The sequence below is a fragment of the Indicator indicator genome, chromosome 14, assembly GCF_027791375.1.
Source record: "Indicator indicator isolate 239-I01 chromosome 14, UM_Iind_1.1, whole genome shotgun sequence".
NCBI lineage: Eukaryota > Metazoa > Chordata > Aves > Piciformes > Indicatoridae > Indicator > Indicator indicator.
The window spans coordinates 17,307,064-17,325,942 of record NC_072023.1 but is presented as its reverse complement, the minus strand read 5'-3'; the positions used below and the strand labels follow the sequence as shown (position 1 = coordinate 17,325,942).

Below are 18,879 nucleotides of genomic sequence, written 5' to 3'. Positions count from 1 at the left end.
GGATTTACAGTAAGGAATATATTACATAAGCAGAAAAATTTGTGCTATTCATACTCAAAGCATCCAAACTTCTCCTCTCCACTAGTGGCAACACTGATAGTTAGTTAAAGGATAATGGGAATTCCCTGAATTTTGAAATAGTCTTTCATTTCATAAGAGAGAAACCGACATTTCAAAAATAAACTACAGAAAGTACTAATAAAATTAATCCCCTTTAAGTATTAACTCTTTTTATTAACCTCCTTTCTGGCTTCAAAGAGGCAACTTGAGTTTTCAGACAATGTATTTCATGATTTAAGGGTTAATTATAACTACTTTTTTTTCCCCTCATTTTAATCAGTTTTACAGCCTTGGGCTGTCACAGAGCTTGGTTCTCAAACTGTCGGCTGCATGCATCTGCAGATAGAGGCTACTTTTATTTTTAAAACTATTTTATTACTAGCATTATTTATCATCACTTTAATTCTTGGTAAGAGAAGCAAGGAAAGAACAGTTCTCTGTAAAACAAGGCAGAAAAGCACAGAGGTACAATCACCTTCCTGACTTGTTAATTGCATTGATCTTGCTGTTCAAATTCCCTCCCCCCCATCCCACTCCATGCAGCTGATTACCAGCTACCTTCCATCCAATTATACCCCCACACCTATTGCAAATATCAGGTTTTGAGTTCACAGGGTTGTCCTAGTAGAGGCCTGTAAAATAACATTCCCTGGATGGACATGAGAATAAGAAATTATCGTCAATAAAGCTGATTCTCTTAAATCTTGCTGACTGCACCAAGAGGTTATACAATCCACAAGCTTTAATTCCAGCATGCAAATTAGAGAGTTTGATGTGGAAATATATGCACAAAACTAGGAAGCTATGAGAGAGAGAAAATGGCTCAGCATTCTACCACAGAGTTTTCATCCCTCTATGACAACTGTTTGCCTGGATGGGAATTCTATCTGTTCCAGCCTCGCATTCACATTAGGCACTAAAATACTACAAAACAGTCCTGTGCTGCACTGATCATACTTACAGAACTGCACATCAACACTAACTATGACAGCTTGAAGAAGAGAAGGGAGATCAAAGCTGCAAACAAGAGAGAGATGACCTGAAAGCGAATGTCTTGAACGGAACAATTAGCTGAGTTCACTGCAACATCATATGGTGCCCATGTGTAGAGAAAGTGAGTTAGTAAGCCCCACCAAAAATTGGAACTTGCCACTGGTGGAGTCTCCAGAGCAGCCATTTTCAGGTCCTTCTTCCCTCCTCCTTCATCCTGCATTTCCAGTTTGTTGTTTCCACCCTCAGGAAACAGGAACATTATGTGCCATTAATACTTCAGCAGAACAGAAAAAGTCTTTAAGAGGAAAAGGGAAGGCCAAGCATGTTACAGTAGAAAGATTTCAGGCTCATTTCAGGCTCATTTCAGGCTCTTTCCAATGCATGTTTGTATTCTTTTTCATGCCAGAGATGAAAGCAGTAGCACAAATCTCAGAGCTCATCCTGCCTCATCTGTGACTCAAAGGCTGAGCCCCAACATGTCTTGGTGTGCATGTTAGGGCTCACTGCTCTTATTACAACCATGCCTAACTTCAAACCAGAGGATTACACCTAAAATGGAGTAAGTACAGTGCACCACTTCTCCTTAGATACCAACCATTCTTAGTCATAACACAGTGGATCCAAGATGCATTTTCTGCCAGAAAGGCAGTCCCTCCTCCAGCAGCTGATGAGACAGAATAATAGAAACTAAAAGAGGGGGATGGGTATCTTTATACAGATGACATCTGGCTTATAGTACCCAGCTGAGCATAGGATTTTTGTTGGTATATTCCTTTGAGCTTTTCTAGTTATCTTTTTAATTCCATCAGCAACAGGACTTCTATGACTTACTACAAACTACTTTAACCGTTGCTGGAAGAAAATATGCCTTAATAGCGAACCTGAAACCAGCTACTTTGGCAATGTCAGCCATCCATTTTATTTTAGCTACATTGTTGAGGATCCCATCAATATTCTCCCAGGTACTAGAGACACTACAGAGCAACCATTTTTCAGTCAGAAATAAGCCAGTTCTTTTTAATAGCATGTAAAAAATCCTCTACAGTGTTCTAATCACTTCTGTTGCTCTTTACTGAGCTCCCAGTTCGTCAGTGCCATGGCAGAGAAGTTCACAGGCAAACAGTCCGTGTGCATTTGCATTAGTGTCATAAATTCAGAGGCATAAGAGGAAGCACAATCGAAAACACTGGGCTGATCTGCTATGATCTGGGAGGGGATTAAAAAAGGCACAGCCTTTTTCAAAGGAACCATCTAAAAATCTAATTTTAAAAGAACTTTGAGATTTTACAGCAAATTCTACCTTTCCACTCCGATTCCTATCCACACAACTCTATAACACCTTGACTTTAGGAGAGCCAACTTTTGACCACTCCAGAGTCCTACTTAAAGGAATCCCATGGGTTAGGACTCTAGAAGGACAGGGGGCAAAAGAGAACTGTTTAACATTCAAGCACCATGTCTTCCAAGTTCAAAATCAGTGTATCCACAAGTTAAAAAAAAAAAAAAAAAAAAAAAATCAAGCAAGGGAAGCAGGACTGAGTAAGAAGCTTCTGGGAAAACTCAAATAGAAGAATAAAGTTCATAGTATGTGGAAAAAGAGGCTGGTCACTATTTAGGGATGTAACAAGGAAAGCTAAGGTCCCCTTGGAATTAAATCTGGCAAAGAAAAGACGAGACAGGCTTCTTCAAGTACAGCAGCAGGAAAAAGAACACAAGGTAAAACGTGAGCTCACCACTGAAAGACATAGCAGAGAATACAGAGAAGGCAAAATTACTGAATGTCTTTTTTGCTTCACTCTTTATTGCTAAAACTGGCTGTCAGGAATCCCCATCCCTGGAGGTAAGAGAGAAAGTCTGGGGGAAGGAAGAGTCTTAGTTGAGGAAGACTAGATTAGAGATAATCTAAACAAGCTGGGTACCCACAGATCCATGGGTCCTGGTGGAATTCACCCTTAGCACACAAGTGTTGAGGGAGGTGGCTTAAGGTTATTGCTATGACACTCTCCATTTTTGAAAGGTCATGGAGAAGAGCAGAGGTGCCTGAGGTCTGGAGGAAAAGCACTCCACTCTTCAAAAAAGACAAAGAGAAGGACCCAGGAAACCCAGAAAGCAGTGTATGTTGCCTATCTCAACTTCAGTAGGCTTCTCACACTACCTCCCATAACATCCTCATAGGTAAATTCAGTAAGTGTGGATTATATGAGTGGACAGTGAGGTGGATGAGAACTGGCTGAATGACAGAGTACAGAGTGTTGTGACCAACCCAGCAGGGTCTAGTTGGAGGCCTGTAGGTGGTGTTCCCCAGGGGTCAATCCTAGACCCAGGCTTGTTCAATTGCTTTCTCAACAACTTGGATGGGGAGACAGAGTGTACTCAGCAGGCTTGCTGACGATACAAAACTAGGAGTAGGTGACACCCCTTCAGGATGCGCTGCCATTCAGGAAGATGTGGACAGGCTGGAGAGTTAGCAGAAGGAAACCTCATTAAGTTCAACAATGGCAAGCGTGGAGTCCTGTACCTAGGGAGGAAAAACTCCATGCAATGATACAGGTTAGGAGCTGACCTGTCAGAAAGCAGCACTGCAGAGAACGACCTGGGAGTGCTGGTGGACAAATCTACCATGAGCCAGCAATGTGCCCTCATGGCCAAGAAGGACAAAGGTAGTCTGGGATGCATTAAGAAGAGTGTGGCCAGCAGGTCGAGGGACATTCTCCTCCCCCTCTACTCTGCCCAGGTGGGGCCTCACCTGGAGTTGTGTGTCCAGTTCTGTGTTCCCCATTTCAAAAGAGACAGGGAACCACTGGGCAGAGTCTAACGGAGGGCCACAAGGATGATGAGGGGACTGGAGCATCTCTCTGATGAGGAGAGGTTGAGAGACCTGGGGTTCTATATCCTGCTGAAAAGAAGACTGAGAGGGGATCTGATCAATGCATATTAACTACAGGGTAGAGGTCAAGAGGATGGGGCTGGGATCTGATGGTGCCTAATGATAAGATAAGGGGCAATGGGCACAAACTAGAACACAGGAGGTTTCATTTAAACAGAAGGAAAAACTTTACTTTGAGAGTGCCAGAGCACTGGAACAGGATGCCCAGAGAGGTTGTGCAGTCTCCTTGTCTGGAGACTTTAAAAACCTGCCTGGACGTGTTCCTGTGCTACCTGATCTCAGTGAATCTGCTTTAGCAGGGGGATTGGACTAGATGATCTGATCTCTGATTCAGTGATTCTGTAACTATGGCCACAGAAATTAAAAAAAAACAAAAATAAACCGTGCAATCTTAAATGCTTGGTAAGTACTTTGCACTCCTCTGCAGGGATTTTAGGAGAACCTTCCAAACAGCACTGCTGAGGGATAATGCAAGGATGACAAGGAAAGCCCAATTATAGGGGGAGCAGACCTACAGAAGGAAGTATTCCTGAAGCCAGGGGAAAAAACACACATACATCTCATAACAATGCAGGTATACAGGCAAGGACAGCTGACCACTAAACATCAAGGCAAGTGGTGAGAAATTATAGTGATCTCTTATGCAACTCTCTACATATGGCACATGCAGTATCCAAGGAGAGAAGAGGAAGACATCTGTACACGGGCACAAAGAGGAACATACACATTGAATTTATATATGCATAAAGACAATTCTCAATGGACTGAGGAATCAACTGTCTTGTCAGACACATGTGCAGGCAGCTGTGGGAGTGTGCTGGAAAATAAACAGCTGTCTCCATGGAGCCACTAACTTGCTTTCCCCTAAAAAGCATTTACATTGCCATTGGTCAGCCTGTAAGTCAAATACAGAATGCAAACACAGTAGCAGCCTTAAAGCAAATGAAAAGGCAGGAGGCATCTTTTCCCCAGCCCCTTCCAGAAACTAACTCTATAACCTAAGCTCTTCATGCCACAGATAAAAGCTTGGGAGAGCTGAGACTGCCTTTCTGCAGGGTTTCAGCAATTAAATTAGAAAGAATACAATCTTGCTCACATAAGCTCCAACAGCCTAAAGTAATGCTATTTACAGATTCACAGACTGCATTGGGTTGGAAGGGACCATCAAAGGTCTTCTTGTCCAGCCCCCCAGGTACCAAAACCCATGGCCACACAAACAATTCTGTGCAAGTGCAAAAGTCAAACAGGAGAGAATTTAGAAGTCAAGAAAAAATTTCTAGTGGCTAAAGAGGCACAAATACATGTCAAGGAACTAAAAATTGCACATGTGTAATTTGGCTAAGAGGATATACATGTGAAAAGCAGTAAAGATTCAACTATATGCCATTATCTGAGGCTTGCCCACAGTACCAAGTAAACTGATGTGGTGTAAGGTGTCAAATTTAGGGAACAAGCTAGAGGAAAACAGGTATTTGAGATCAGGTAACATCAAATAAAAAAGATCATTAGATTGGGGATTATCTCTTCCTTCCATGCTCCCAAAGGAACCTCAGCATTATAATTATTTCAAACTGGAAATAAAGACCTAAAAGTAGTCACTAAATCTTGTATTAGTAGCTGTGATTAAACAAGAGATGCACCCATATCAAGTTCACAGAATCACAGAATGTTTCCAATTAGAACCTACATAACAATGAAGAAGGGAGTCTACCTAGTCCATCCCAGCTGAGGCTGCAGTTCTATTTCTGTAACAGATGTGTTTGGTGGCAGCTACTCTTCTCACTGTCTTGACTTTATCATTTTCATTTATCCTATCATTCTCCTTCCTCATCAGTCTGCATGACTTCATTTAACTGCTAATGAAGGACATCTCTTGGGAGATGGGCTTCCTCATCTCTACTCTCTTACTTTTAGAACTTGTAAGGGAGGCAGGTGATACTCATTCTTCTCTATCAAATCAGTGTGGTAATTGCGAGAGAAACTGCAGAGTAAGTAGAACCATCTCAGCGGCATGGCAAATTTAAAATTACACATCACAACAGCCCCTTCCACATTTACAGATTTATTTAACATGAGTAGTAGTTGACTTGTATCATCTCCTTGAAAAATATGACTTTTTCTCTGCCACAAGCACTCATACAGCCACCTGTCCCCCACAAGAGCACTAAACAACCCACTACACAAGGCAGGCCACAAAGCCTTCTCGTATCATTCCACGAGGATGAGGAACCTACACCAGCATACATACACCTCACCTTCCTGCTTCAGAGGTTCCAAAGGCAGCAGTCAACTATGGCTCTTCAAGGAGAGAGAAACGACACGCATAGGAGCAGACCAAACACACCATGCATGTGTAGAAGATAGCTGGTTTAGACAGTAATTCCCATGAGCAGAGACACCGTGACGCGTTTTCATACAGCTTTGCCCACACATGGCACCTGACAGCAGAGGTGCACTTGGAGGAGCGTGTTTCGGGACACTCGAGTCCCAGGCACAGTCTTTAAAGAACAGACACCAGAAAAGGGAAAAACAACCACAACCTTGGAGGAGATCGAATCCCCTTCGGAAGCAGTACTCGTTTGTTCCGTATCCCTCCTTCCCCCACCCCGCGGAAGGCAGAGCTCCGATGGCTAGACCATGGCTCTCAGATCTCCTCGGCCAGGCTCACAAAGCCCTTCCCCGCGGGCCCGTTCACCCACCACAATACCTTTCGCAGGACTCCAGCAACGCTCCCTTCACTTCCCAGCATTACTCAGGAGGTTTTCGCAGGAGCTCTTCCTGCTGGAGCCATGCCGACCGGACTCCCATCAGGAAAGTTGGAAAAAGACCGTTTTCACTGTCTAAGTTACTTCATCTCGGTAAGCTAGCGCCAGGTCCCTCACGCTCTGCACCCATTGTCGCTTTGTCCTCCGGCCGGGGGTACAGCCCTGGGCCTTCAATAGATGCCTTCAACAAGTCAGATGCTTGCGAGAAGTCCCGGTCCTTGCGCTCCTCTCCAGGCCCCTCTCTGGGAACTTTTTTTCCTCTTCTCCCCGCCCAGGATCCCTCTTACAGGGCTCCTTCTTCCTCCCGCTTCGCAGAACCGGCTTTGTCCCCTTCTCCAGGATCCTCTGCCAGTGCTTCTGTCTCTCCTCTCCCTCCCCCTTATGCCGTGCCCCTCCTCCTCACTCTAGCCCCCGCCTCCCTTCACGCCCCCCTAGCCCCCTCGATCTTCTTTCGTCCTCAGAGGCCGAGCTTAGCGTCAGAGGAAACCACGGCAAATAGGAGATCCCACACTGCGGCTGGGGTTCTACGAGATCCCATACTGAGGGAGCCACTCCTCGCACTCCCGCGGTGGGCACCATCCTCTCCCGCTGCCGGCGGCTCCTGCCACTGCGGATTGCCGTCCCCTGGCTGCTGCAGCCCGGCTTCGTAGGGATGGAACTGGGCGCGAAGCCGTCCTCCTCCAGTGGCTGCTGCACTGGGCGGGCCATTGGGCGGCACCGGATTTCGTCCTCGATTCAAGTGTTTGCCGCTCGGGCACTCTCCTGCTTCCCTCAGCCTGCGTCTATTAGAGGAAGATTTTCCAAGTGGGTCAGCCCTTCTCCCCGCAACGTCAGAACTGTGGAATGGGCTTGTCCGTTGCCCGCCCCGCAGTCCTGCTGTGGCCAGACTTTCTGTGTGCATGCCCCTGCTAGGTTCATGCCCGTGGGTACAGTGTGGCAGCACTGGAGTAACAGCTGCTAGTCCTCGGTCGGGCTTTCTTGGTGCCAGTGTTGCTGTATGGCTCCGCTGCTGTTCTACGACAGCCTGAAGTAAAGTTAGCACCAGCACCATGTATGTCCGTCATTGCACTCCACCTCCGGATACTCAATATTAAATGTCACAGCGGCTAGACGCTTCCTTGATTCTAGATGTTAACAATTCTCAGCTCCATCAGCACTGGTATGGATGAATCAACCAGGGTTCCTCAGTTCTCCCAAAGAAGAACCTCACTTCCAATGGACTGGAAGCATCTTTCATGGTCACCTGTGTCTCCTGCTAGTGCAAAACTCTACCTATTCAGTGTCACTGGGCTGGATGTGGAGAAATGCTAGAAGATGAGGTACAACGCATAATCTTCTGATTGTACCTACCATTCAGTGAGTTACATGGACAAGTGGCAAAAAATGAGGGTGCTGGGACCTGGAGTGCAAGTGGACTGTGCCCATTAGGATAGAAAGGGGAAATATGTCAAAAGTCAGTGGCTTACAATTCACAAACAGTTTTGTGATAACACAGAGCAGAATTTTGAGCTTTTGCTGCCAAAAGCAACTTCCTTTGGTTTAATTTAGGAGCTTCGAGTTACATACAATATAAAGAGACTGCTATTCCCTTCAATGTATAACACTGGTACGCATGCAAAGCACAAATGCACATTAGACACTCCCCTGCATGATAAAATTGTACGTAAAAACTTCTGCTTAAAAGAAGTGCTATCAGCAGAGAGCTGGTTTCCACACAGCACAGCGTTTTCTAGCAGTTCTCTGTGTAGGCAGAGAACTCTGTGTATACAAATACCTACCTTTTCCAAGACAACATAGTTTCTTTCTTAATCCTCTCTGTGGGGGGTTCTAGACACCAATTACAACAGACCTCTTTCCTTCCAACTCCCTTCCCTCCCCCTTTCCTTCCCATGGCTTGATTCTAAAAGAAATTGACTTCAGAAGAAATTGCGGGTATTTGGCTCCTCTTGGAATCTGGTCCTTACTCAGTTCACTAGTGAATTTTTGTGCATATGTTTTCCTTTCTTTCTTATTTCAGTACTGTGAGGAGTATCTGGCCCCTAGAAAGGAGGGATGGAGCTGTACCATTGCACAGGGGTCAAGAATGAGGTTAACGAACTGCTTTGTTCAACAGCTGCAGAAACACTTCCACCCCTTTATAGTAATGGAATATTCCCCCCACCCCCACCTCTTCCTCCTCCTTGTGGAATGAAAGCTGAGCAAGAGCAAGCTGCTACTCTGAATAGCAAACTTTGGGAAAATTTGCTGTGCTGCAGGGACACAGGCATGCACATGCAACATCCAAACCCTGTTTAAAATCTCACTTGGTAGAAGGCCAGACAACAGACAGTCGGACCTTTACTGGGGATTAAAACAGTGCTTAAATGTTATTTGTTCAATGCTGCAGCATTTTGCAACACATGCATTTGTGCCTTCATAAACTTCTGCAGTTTCTGAAACCTTCTGCTGCTATTATCATATCATCATTATTATTATGATTATCATATCACACCAGAAAAACTCACCCCTCTCAAAATGTAAACAATCACAGCCCAGATGTGACAGAAATGTGCAAATTAAGAAGATGTAGTTATTAAAACAATGGTCAGAATAGCAAAATATAATCCATTTCATAAATGCTCTCCTCCCTGTGTGAAACATGTTAGATCTTGAAGTGAAAAGAGTTGGAATGTGCCAGGCAGATCATACAAACCAAAGTGAAGAGAACCACCTATGAGAGAATAGCTGAGGAGGATAAAAAGGAATGATGAGGCTAAGACAAGGGGAATACAGTTTCAAAAGATAAAGAGAAAAAAGAGGGCAAGTGAACGAGGTGAGAGATAGAGGTAAAGAAGGCAAGACACAGAGAGTAATTATAAAAGACAGACAAGGAAAGAAAAGATTGTGAAGGGAATAGCAAATAGAAGAGCAAACAAAGGAAAGAGTAAGAAAGGTACTTTTTATACATGAGAGGACATGTTTAACAAGCAGTTTTGAAGCAGAACTAATTTCTGTGGCTAAGATCTTCCAGAAGATTTTTTCAAAGGCAGACGTATTACTTCAAAAGTCTAAACCAGCACATTTTCCTTTCCAGATTTCTGGGGGGAAAAAAAAATCATACAGATCAGTAAATTGAAACCATGGAAACCATATATTCTGACCTTGTTTTGTTTGTTGATGAGTTTAGTGAAGTTCAAAGATATTTTTTCACTAAGAAAGACTAAGCATGCAAAGAGGAGAAGGATACAGAAAAGTAATACAAGAGAACTGAAGACAATTTATGGATGCTCAGAAGTGTAAAAGCACTGATGGACAGCACAAGATGGAGTCTGAAAGATCAGACCCTTTAGCTTCACAGCCTCTGCAATGGCTCTTGGTAGTCGTTGGTATACAGTCATGCTTTTTTGTTTGTTTTTGTTTTTGTTTTTTTTAGTCTTCATCACAAATTATATTTTCTACAAGCAAGGAGGCTTCTTACAGGTTTCAGCTCTTCCTTGAAATAAACAGTATGTTTCTGCTTATGGAGGAGACTTGTTCTCTGCTTTGTTATTTCTTCATTTCTGTTTAGAGCATTGTTTTCCGAGCTTTAATGGAAATAAATCTAAATCAGAGAGAGGAAAAACCCCAATGTACATTAGCTGAATATACACCCACCTATATTTTTAATGACTATTGGCATTAAGTATATCTATTAGTTGTTATGAAAATTCCCATTCTTAACTATTATATCAACCAGTCTGACAGTGTTTATGTTATGCACTGCATTGTCATGAGATACTGAAGATATCAGTATTGTTCCTGCTTAAGTGGAAGAGACTAAGTGACAGTCTGGTCCTGGAAAGAAACACTTTTTTTTTTTTCTTGGAAGCTTCCTTTGTCCATAAAAGATAAAGGATACCCTTAGACAACCAAAATAACATCAGCATCCCAGCCCACATCTTTGAAATCCACTCGGCACCATCTGACATCATAGATAAGCAGCTATAGCAAGACTAACTCCAGGGACATCTGAATCAATAGACCAGCAGCAAGTACGCTGTGAAAATATAGTTGCTTTGCAGAGTTTTACTGTAATTAGTAATCAGTAGTGTGGATGGTAGTTATTAGTCAAATCATGCAGTACCTGAGTGTTTGAAGGGCATAAGAACTGTGTGTATAGCCACATTCAGCTTGTCCCAATTTGGCTGGGACACCCCATGCACATTAATTAATATTTGCCCTTGTCAGGATATTCTTTGCATCCTAGCCTCTCTCTTCTGGGGGCACAGGTCAAATTTTCATGACAATCTCAAAGGTGAGGAAACAACTAAACTTGTGCCCATTCACTGGAGCTACAATATCTATTAATTTTATAGCAATCTGCCTATTCAGTCCAACTGTTTTGACACCTTTATCACACAGATTAACTGCTAGCATTCATGATACTAACACCCAGAATGAAAACCAGTCATTTACGCTGTGGGACAAGATTTGAGTAACATTTAAAAGGAGAAGTGCTTGCCTGGGAATCCATGACTGGTTTTACAATAAGCCTAGTTCCATGCTTGGGACTGGGCACTTTGATTTAGTCAGTTCTGTATAGACCTACAATCCAGCTGGGTAAGTTCAATACTGGCTGCTAGCTTTTTACCTGAATGCACACATCTAGTAAATAAATTTAAAGCTTGTTGGGACACGAAACACTACAGGGTTTCTGAAGCTGCTAAAGGGGGAAAAATAAAATTCATGCACTCTACAGCCACGCATCAGGAACAGAAATGGGCACTGGAATTTTTCCAGTTTTGCCTGACTTGGAAGGAAGTGAAGCTCAGATAAATTGTAGTTATCCCACTGTTTTGTTGCCTCAATAAGTGGATGGAAGTATTCCATGCCTAGAGTAGATCTGTGCTATATTCAAGTGACTGTTGCTCATCTGAAGAACATCTCCAGAACATTGTGTACGATTTCAAAGAGCTCTGTTTTCTGTTGCATGCTTATGCTGAAGTGGGAAAAATGGAGCTGCAGTTCCATGGATTTCCTTGGGGCCTGGGATTTAAGCAAAATGGCCCTGATAACGACATCCCATAACATACAGCTTACTCTTGGAAGCCCAGAAGAAAAATAAGGAGAGTAAGTTACTGGAGATGAAAGACAGAATGGTGAGGGTTAAACACTCTCAAAAAAATGAAAGAGAATGGAGCTGAGCTTCTGTAAGAGATTGCAAGGCACCAATTCTCTAGCTCCCAAACTGGACAGCTTGCTTCACCTTATGTCAAATACAGGGTCTCTGAGCCAGCTCAAGGTTGTAACAAAAAGGAGTTACATAAATGGCTGTGGTTTCAGCTTAGCTGTCGGCTGAAAAGTAAGTAGGAAAAGAGAGCTACAAATTTATTTTGCATTGGAGTAAAATTAATTTCTTTCTGAAGGAAAAGGAACATGAGAAGTGTTAAAACAATTACTTTTGTTTAGCATGAAACACTTCATTCCAGGACCTCTTCAGAAAAGGAATGGCCTGCTAGATAAAGCTGCTGGCAGAAGAAGTGTTTCATGAACAGAACAAGTCTGTGCCCTGGCAGTTTCTGGGCCCCAGTCTGTAGCCTAGGTGCCAGTTTCTGCCTCAGGGTATGCTTAATTATTTGTAAGACAAGGAAACTTCTCAATAGGAAACACCAATTTCTCCCTTCATTCACTTATTCCATCCCCCATATACAGACTGGCATGTTCAGGAACCTTGTGGTGACATCGTATTTGTAGGAAATAGTTTAAAATCTCAAAGAAAAAAAAATACTGCAAAATGGGAACAACTTCTGAGGCTGTGGGCCCACAGACATTTCAAACCCACAAGAATACAAGCTTCCACTGAGCTGGATAACCTTATTCTTTCTCTCTTTCTTTTCTCTGCTCTGAGCTGCACGTCCTCATTACTTTCTGTGTGCTAACAGCAAAGATTTGTGCAGTGACCTGGATAAAGTAACTGATCTGGCTGAAAGTACTGCAGTAAAAATTATATGTAAAATTTTGGAGTGCATGTAAGAGACTTTACGGAGCTATATAAATGCTGCAGGTGGAAGATGGATGAGACGGCAGAGCATGTGCGAGTTGGGGAGCAAGAGGCAAGAGCACCCCTTCTAGCAGCAACCCAGTTGATGTATGCTGAAGTGCACATATGCTAATCCTCAGAGTATAAGGCCTTTAATACTGAGTGTCCTATAATAGGGATGGGGTTTCACTGCCCCTTGAAACTGTTCTCTTCCCATAAAAGCTACAACCGTAAAAAGAAGATCCTTCCTGTGCATGAAACTAAGGGTAAACTTGAGAATGCCTCCAGAAATTATTGAAATACAATTGTTCAGTAAATCTGTTAAACACTAGAGGTGTGGGCGTGGAAAATCATCCAGGTTTAACCACAGTGTAGCATGAGAAGGCTAAAACTCCCATGTATTAGGAAGCAATCCTGCAGGTCAGTAAGCACCTGGAAGGTAACAGCAGCAATGAACAGCTACTTCTGTTTGCCATGTTGGGAAATGATCTGCTGTAATCATCTCAGGTCTCTTGCTTATCTTCCTGAATCATAGAATTATAGAGTCACAGAATATATCAAGAAACATGGTGACAGTGGATGATGAAACAGCTGAGTTCTTAAGGCCTTCTTTGCCTCAGTCTTTAACAATAAGATCAGACCCTCTGAGCTGGACGACAGAAACAGGGAACAGATGGAAGCCCTCATAATCCAAGGGGAAATGGTTATCAACCTACTGTACCACTTAGAGATTTATGGAGCCACATAGGATCTACCCAAGAGTACTCAGGAATGTAGCTTAAGTGCCCTCCAAGCCACTTTCAATCAGCATTTGTGGCCGACTGGGAAGGTTCCAGCTGACATTAGCTAATGTGATGCCCATCTAGGGCCAGATCCTATCCAGGGAACTAGAGACCTGTCAGCCTGACCCTGGTGCTGGAGAAGGTCATGGAGCAGATCATCTTCAGTGATGTCATATGACACATATAGGACAGGCAGGTGATCAAGCCCGGTCAGACTCAGTTTATGAAAGGAAGGTCCTGCTTGACTCCTCTTTGAAGAGAGCATTGAGTTCTAGTTTACTGTAGCGTAACGCCACACAAAGTGCGCAGCTCAGGAGGGCCCCTTTCAAAAACCAGGTGGTGTGGCCAGGGGCTCCGCTTTGTATTCTGTGATGGAACAGTGCCGCCCTGTGGACAGAAGTGGCATAGTTAGCAGACAGCATGCTCGTCAACCTCCGGGTCAGCTGTAGGAGAGTGTAGGCAGAGTGCCGGATCCATCACTTGGGTCACAACCCCGTGCAGTGCTACAGGCTTGGGGCAGAGTGGCTAGAAACTGCCCAGCAAAAAAAGGACCCAGGGGTACTGGTTGACCACCAGTGCACCATCGTGGTAGTGATTGTCACCTGCTGTTCTTTAATGCTTTAAAGTAGAAACCTGCTGTGCCTGTCTGCGTGAGACCTGATCAGCCCACCAGATGGTATCCTTTCACTGAAATAAGAATATTTTCAGTAGCACAGATGTTAGGTTGTTTGATTATGGCATTGATCTCTGGGGCCCCATTTCAAAGATATAGATGGCAAAGGTGACTGCTCTGTATCCAAAATTCTGTGGCAGGGCAGCGATTAGTCTTCTTAACACAGGTTTAAAAAATTGTGTTAGAGACAATGGTATCATTCTGAATCTGGAAGTTGGGTTTATAATTATTACAGGTACTACTGGGACAACTAAGGGTAAAAAGATGTTAGATGTTTGTTGAAGAAACCCAAGCCTGCCTCCCTTTTGGTGTGTGCTAAGGCTACAACAGGCTCCCATATAAAGCTCTTCTAAAAAGAGAGATCATGCCTGCTGGTTCTGACAAGTGGAGAAGAAAGAAAAATAAAATCTGAGCATATCTATTTTATTTGCTCTTTTTCCAGAAAGAAAAAATACATCAGTCACCAATACGGGGAGCGGGGGGAAGTTTTACTTGGTTACATCAAACATTTTCTGGTTTATTATGGAAACAAAATATCAAAAGGTAAAGCAGAATGTATGAGGACAAATAAAAAGACAATTGTCATGCATAACAGAATCTTTCCTGATAGAAAATTTCCACCTGAGTCAGTTTGAAACTTTGTGTGTGCTTTTCAAGATGCACTTCAAAGTGTGTTGAGTTTCTTGCAGGAAGGAGCTTGATTTTCAGCATCAATGTAGCTGTTACAGAGATCTCTGCCATTGGTTTAAGAGAAGCATGTGAAATGAACTTATATAAGGCCCTTATAGGGGCATGCTCACTGACTACTGAGGCAGAAATGAGGATGTGGACAGCTTGGTGTGTGGCCATGTACTTCTTTGGAGCAAGTAAGGGATCATTAGAGCCATGATACCTAATTTGCTGCTGGGAGCACATAATTTACTTATTTTACTGTGGTTTTGTTTTGCTTTGTCTTGTAGGAGCTAAAATCACACAAATCTCAAGTCTTGTGCTGAGAGAAGATGAGAAAGCTACTCTGACATGCAGTCAAAATGATAATCACAATTCTATGTACTGGTATCTGCAGCAGCCAGGGAAGGGGCTGCAACTGGTCTATTATTCCTTTGGTGCAAATCAAGAAAAAGAAGGGGACATTCACATTGGATACAAAGCTAAACGGTTAAGCCTCTCAGACTTCTATCTGGATATCTTATCTGTGAAGAAGAACCATTCAGCTGTCTATTTCTGTGCAAGTAGTTTAGACACAACACTTCAAAGACACTTGCTTTCTTTACATAAACTTCTTTCCTTTCCAGCACCTTCCCTCAGAAGGGAGCTGCTCTCAGCACAGGAAAGTGGCACGTTGGCCAATAACCTGTTTACAAACCAGACGCTGCTGAGGAGTTGGAGCAAGAGAGGCAGGTCTTTGCAGTGCAGGTTAATTGCTGAACCCCTCTTTTCTGATCAGCCATTTAGCCTCTATCTCATCAGAACAATCAATAAGAATTGTAAACCACATGTAAACATATGATTCTATTCTATTCTATGATTCAAAATAAAGAAAATGGAAACTGCAATCTACACAGCCAAAAATTGTCCCCTAAGCCATTTTCTTAACTGACAAGGAACAGTTACTTGAAATACTCATCTATGTCTAAAATACTTTTGAGATAATAACTTTTATGTGCATCCTCTTTTCTCTCTGAATATTATCAAGCACTGAAAGCCACAATACTTTCCATTGTGCTTGAAGAGATTACGCTGATCACAAAAAGTTTGTAGAACTAAGATTGTCAACAGTAGGAGAAGGGGCCTAAAAAAAGATGTTCTAAGAATAGCATTTAAACTGAACATACCACAGATTGGAGTAAAATGACAAAAAAAGTATCCATTACCATGGTAATGTCCTGAAAAGTTATGTGTGTATGGAGGATATAAAAAGGAAAAGGAGACAGTAAAGAGTAGCATACAGCTTAGAATGAATTCACATTCAAGAAAAATAACATATTGGTTTACATTTATTCAGAAATTGTTCTGACTATGCAGTTTACTTCTGGCTCCATTGTGAAGTACATGCCACTATGTGTGTCACATCTCTCTCTGTATGCCTCATACTTACACCTCTCTCAAAATTTAAAAAGACAGTCTAGATTAACCTGCTTTATTCTTTCTCTCTATGGATGAGTTCTGAGGTGCTTTTTTTAAAACCCCAGGCAACTTTGTAATGTTCTTCATTCAATGTCTTGTAGTTCTCTCTGTCTTTGAGAGGTGTCAAGGATGGCTAATTGCATGATTTAACTGCCTAAACAGAGTTGGAGTCTTTAAGGGGCACAGTGAAAGCCAATCTGCAGCAAGATAAACTCTGATTAGACATAACAAAATAAAAAATACTTCCTCTTGAGTGTGTACCAACACTGGAACATATTTCTAAGAGAGCTTGTGAAATCTCTGCCCTTAAAGATATTCAGAAACCACCTGGACAAAGCTCTGAGCAGCATAATCTCCGTTTGGAGCAATTTGGACTAAAGACCTCCAGAAGTCCCCTCCCGTCAAAGTTTTTCTACAAGTATATGATTTTTATCATCTTGCTTTGCTATTTTGACATACATAGGGGTATGTCAACAAAACTGTGGGGTTTTGTTGTTGTTTTTTTTTTTTTTTAATTTGCAAAAGCAGGTCAGCAACTCCCCGAACACCACAAGTCTTCTGGGTTCTGTGTGTTACACAACAGAAACAGCAGCTGCACATGCAAAACCCATCTGCAGGCTTCAGTGACAAGAAGATTGTGAGATAACACGAGACAAACCCCCCACCAGCTCCCATAAGGCCTGTATGCAGTACTATTCCTGCTCAACTGCAACACAGTTAACAGAGAGCTGCACACTGTGCCTCATCCTGAGAAGCTGGGGGGTGTTGTGGTAAGAGGCTGATGTGCTATCAAAATTGGGTTTTGCTTAAATGTCAAACCACATCCTGTTTTGCAAAAAACCAACTGCTGTTCCCTTTAAGAGATATGTTCAAGCACATCAGCTTGGCATATTGGACAAAATTCTTTCTGGGTTTCCTTTGCTTTGTTTCAAGCATACTTTGTAAACAACATTTTTTTTAATAATAGCCATCAGCTTGGTCCCTCCTCCAAACTGCAGTAAGCATAGATAAAATTATTGCTAGAATCTAGGAGATAGAAGTCTGAATGGCTAAGATTCTTACTATGTGTGGTTCGAGTTTGTGTAGAAGTGAAGTCAACTCAAATTTCACTCCTTAGTGGGGAAACAAACTAAAAGACTTTATGTGAATTCTTGAGGGACATCATTTAGGTGGTATCAAAATTGTTCCTTTTGTTCCCGCCTTGTGAATTTGAGACTTGTAAAGTCATTTTTGTAAAAAAAGCCTCTAAGGAAATAATTCTCCCTTGTGTTTGAAACAACCATGAGACTACATAAGTAACAGTTGTAATAAGAACACTAAATAAATCTTTTTGTTCAGTACAGAGCAGGAAAATTTCTCCATTTTATGGGATTGTACACGTCTGTCCTCTATAACTTAGATTAACTTTTTTATCTGATAAAAAAAGATATGCCAAGTTCCCCTCAAATCTGTCATTTCACCAAATTTTTCTTTGCTACCAAAGAAAGCTGAAAGTTGAATAAGAACACAGTGAGAGAAGCAGCAGCTATGGTGCCCTTCCTGAAAGGCTGCCCCTTCTTGTCTAGGTAGTGTTCTGTTACCTTCTCTAACACCCTAGAATTCTACATCTATTTTGGCTAGAAATCAATCGATTTCTTATTAGCAAATATGTGGAGATTTGCTTAGATGACAGATACCAGAAACGGAAGACTATTATTAGCAGTCACACAGGCAAATATAATGGAACACATTCCAAATATAATGGAATATGCTGTTACAGCTCCTGACTTAGAGCTGCTGGTAAACGATGGAAGGTGGCTTGGTGAGCACTTCTAGCAGCTCCCTCAGTACCCTTAGGTGTATGCCATCCAGTCCCATAGACTTATGTATGTTTAAGTGGTGTAGCAGGTCACTGACCATCTCCTTTTGGACTATGGGGGCTTCATTCTGGTCTCCCATCCCTAACTTCCAGCTGAGGGGCTGGGTGCCCAATGAACAACTGTTCCTGCTACTAAAGACTGAGACAAAGACGGCAGCAAGGCCCTCAGCCTTTCACTTATCCTGGACCGCTCCCATGCTGCATGTGTTAGTATTAGAGGCACTTCAGCTGATGGAATGGTCCTAGCACCTTTTCTACAGGGAGAAGTCCCAGTTCCTAGCTGGCTCTTCTCAGGTTCTCCCATTGTTACTAACCCATCGATAACCCTCGAGTCTTTGCTGCCACGTGGGTCTCCATTCCCTGCCTTCACTGGCAGACTGACAGACCTCACTAGCTCACCATCCCTCCAATATTGGTGTGCTGCCCTCAGGTTTATTTCTAGGAAGCCTGGGTTTGTGCCTTTCCCCCTTCCAATCTAGCTAGGAGCCTTGCTAGCTCCTGTACTAGGATCCTTTTCCTTCTTTGAGACAGGCATATCCTGTCTGTTGCCAACAGACCTGGTGTCCAGAAAACCAAACCATGATTAAAGAACCCAAAAGTCCTGCAGGAGACACCAGGCTTGGAGCCAGGTATTGATCTTGGGGCTCTTCCTGTTTATTCTCTCACCACACCCTGCAGCTGAGAAAACTACTCCTGCTCCCAATCCCTTAACCTGTCACCCTAAGGCCCTGAAGTC

The 18,879-nt window shown here is 42.9% G+C and overlaps 1 gene segment (V, D, J or C); it reads left to right on the top strand.

Moving 5' to 3' along the window:
* The first annotated feature begins 14,975 nt into the window (after window positions 1-14,975).
* On the top strand, window positions 14,976-15,668 carry LOC128971504 (T cell receptor beta variable 19-like). The segment is given in 2 exon segments: window positions 14,976-15,024; window positions 15,118-15,668. Coding segments are annotated over 2 exon segments (600 nt in total).
* The last annotated feature ends 3,211 nt before the right edge of the window (window positions 15,669-18,879 follow it).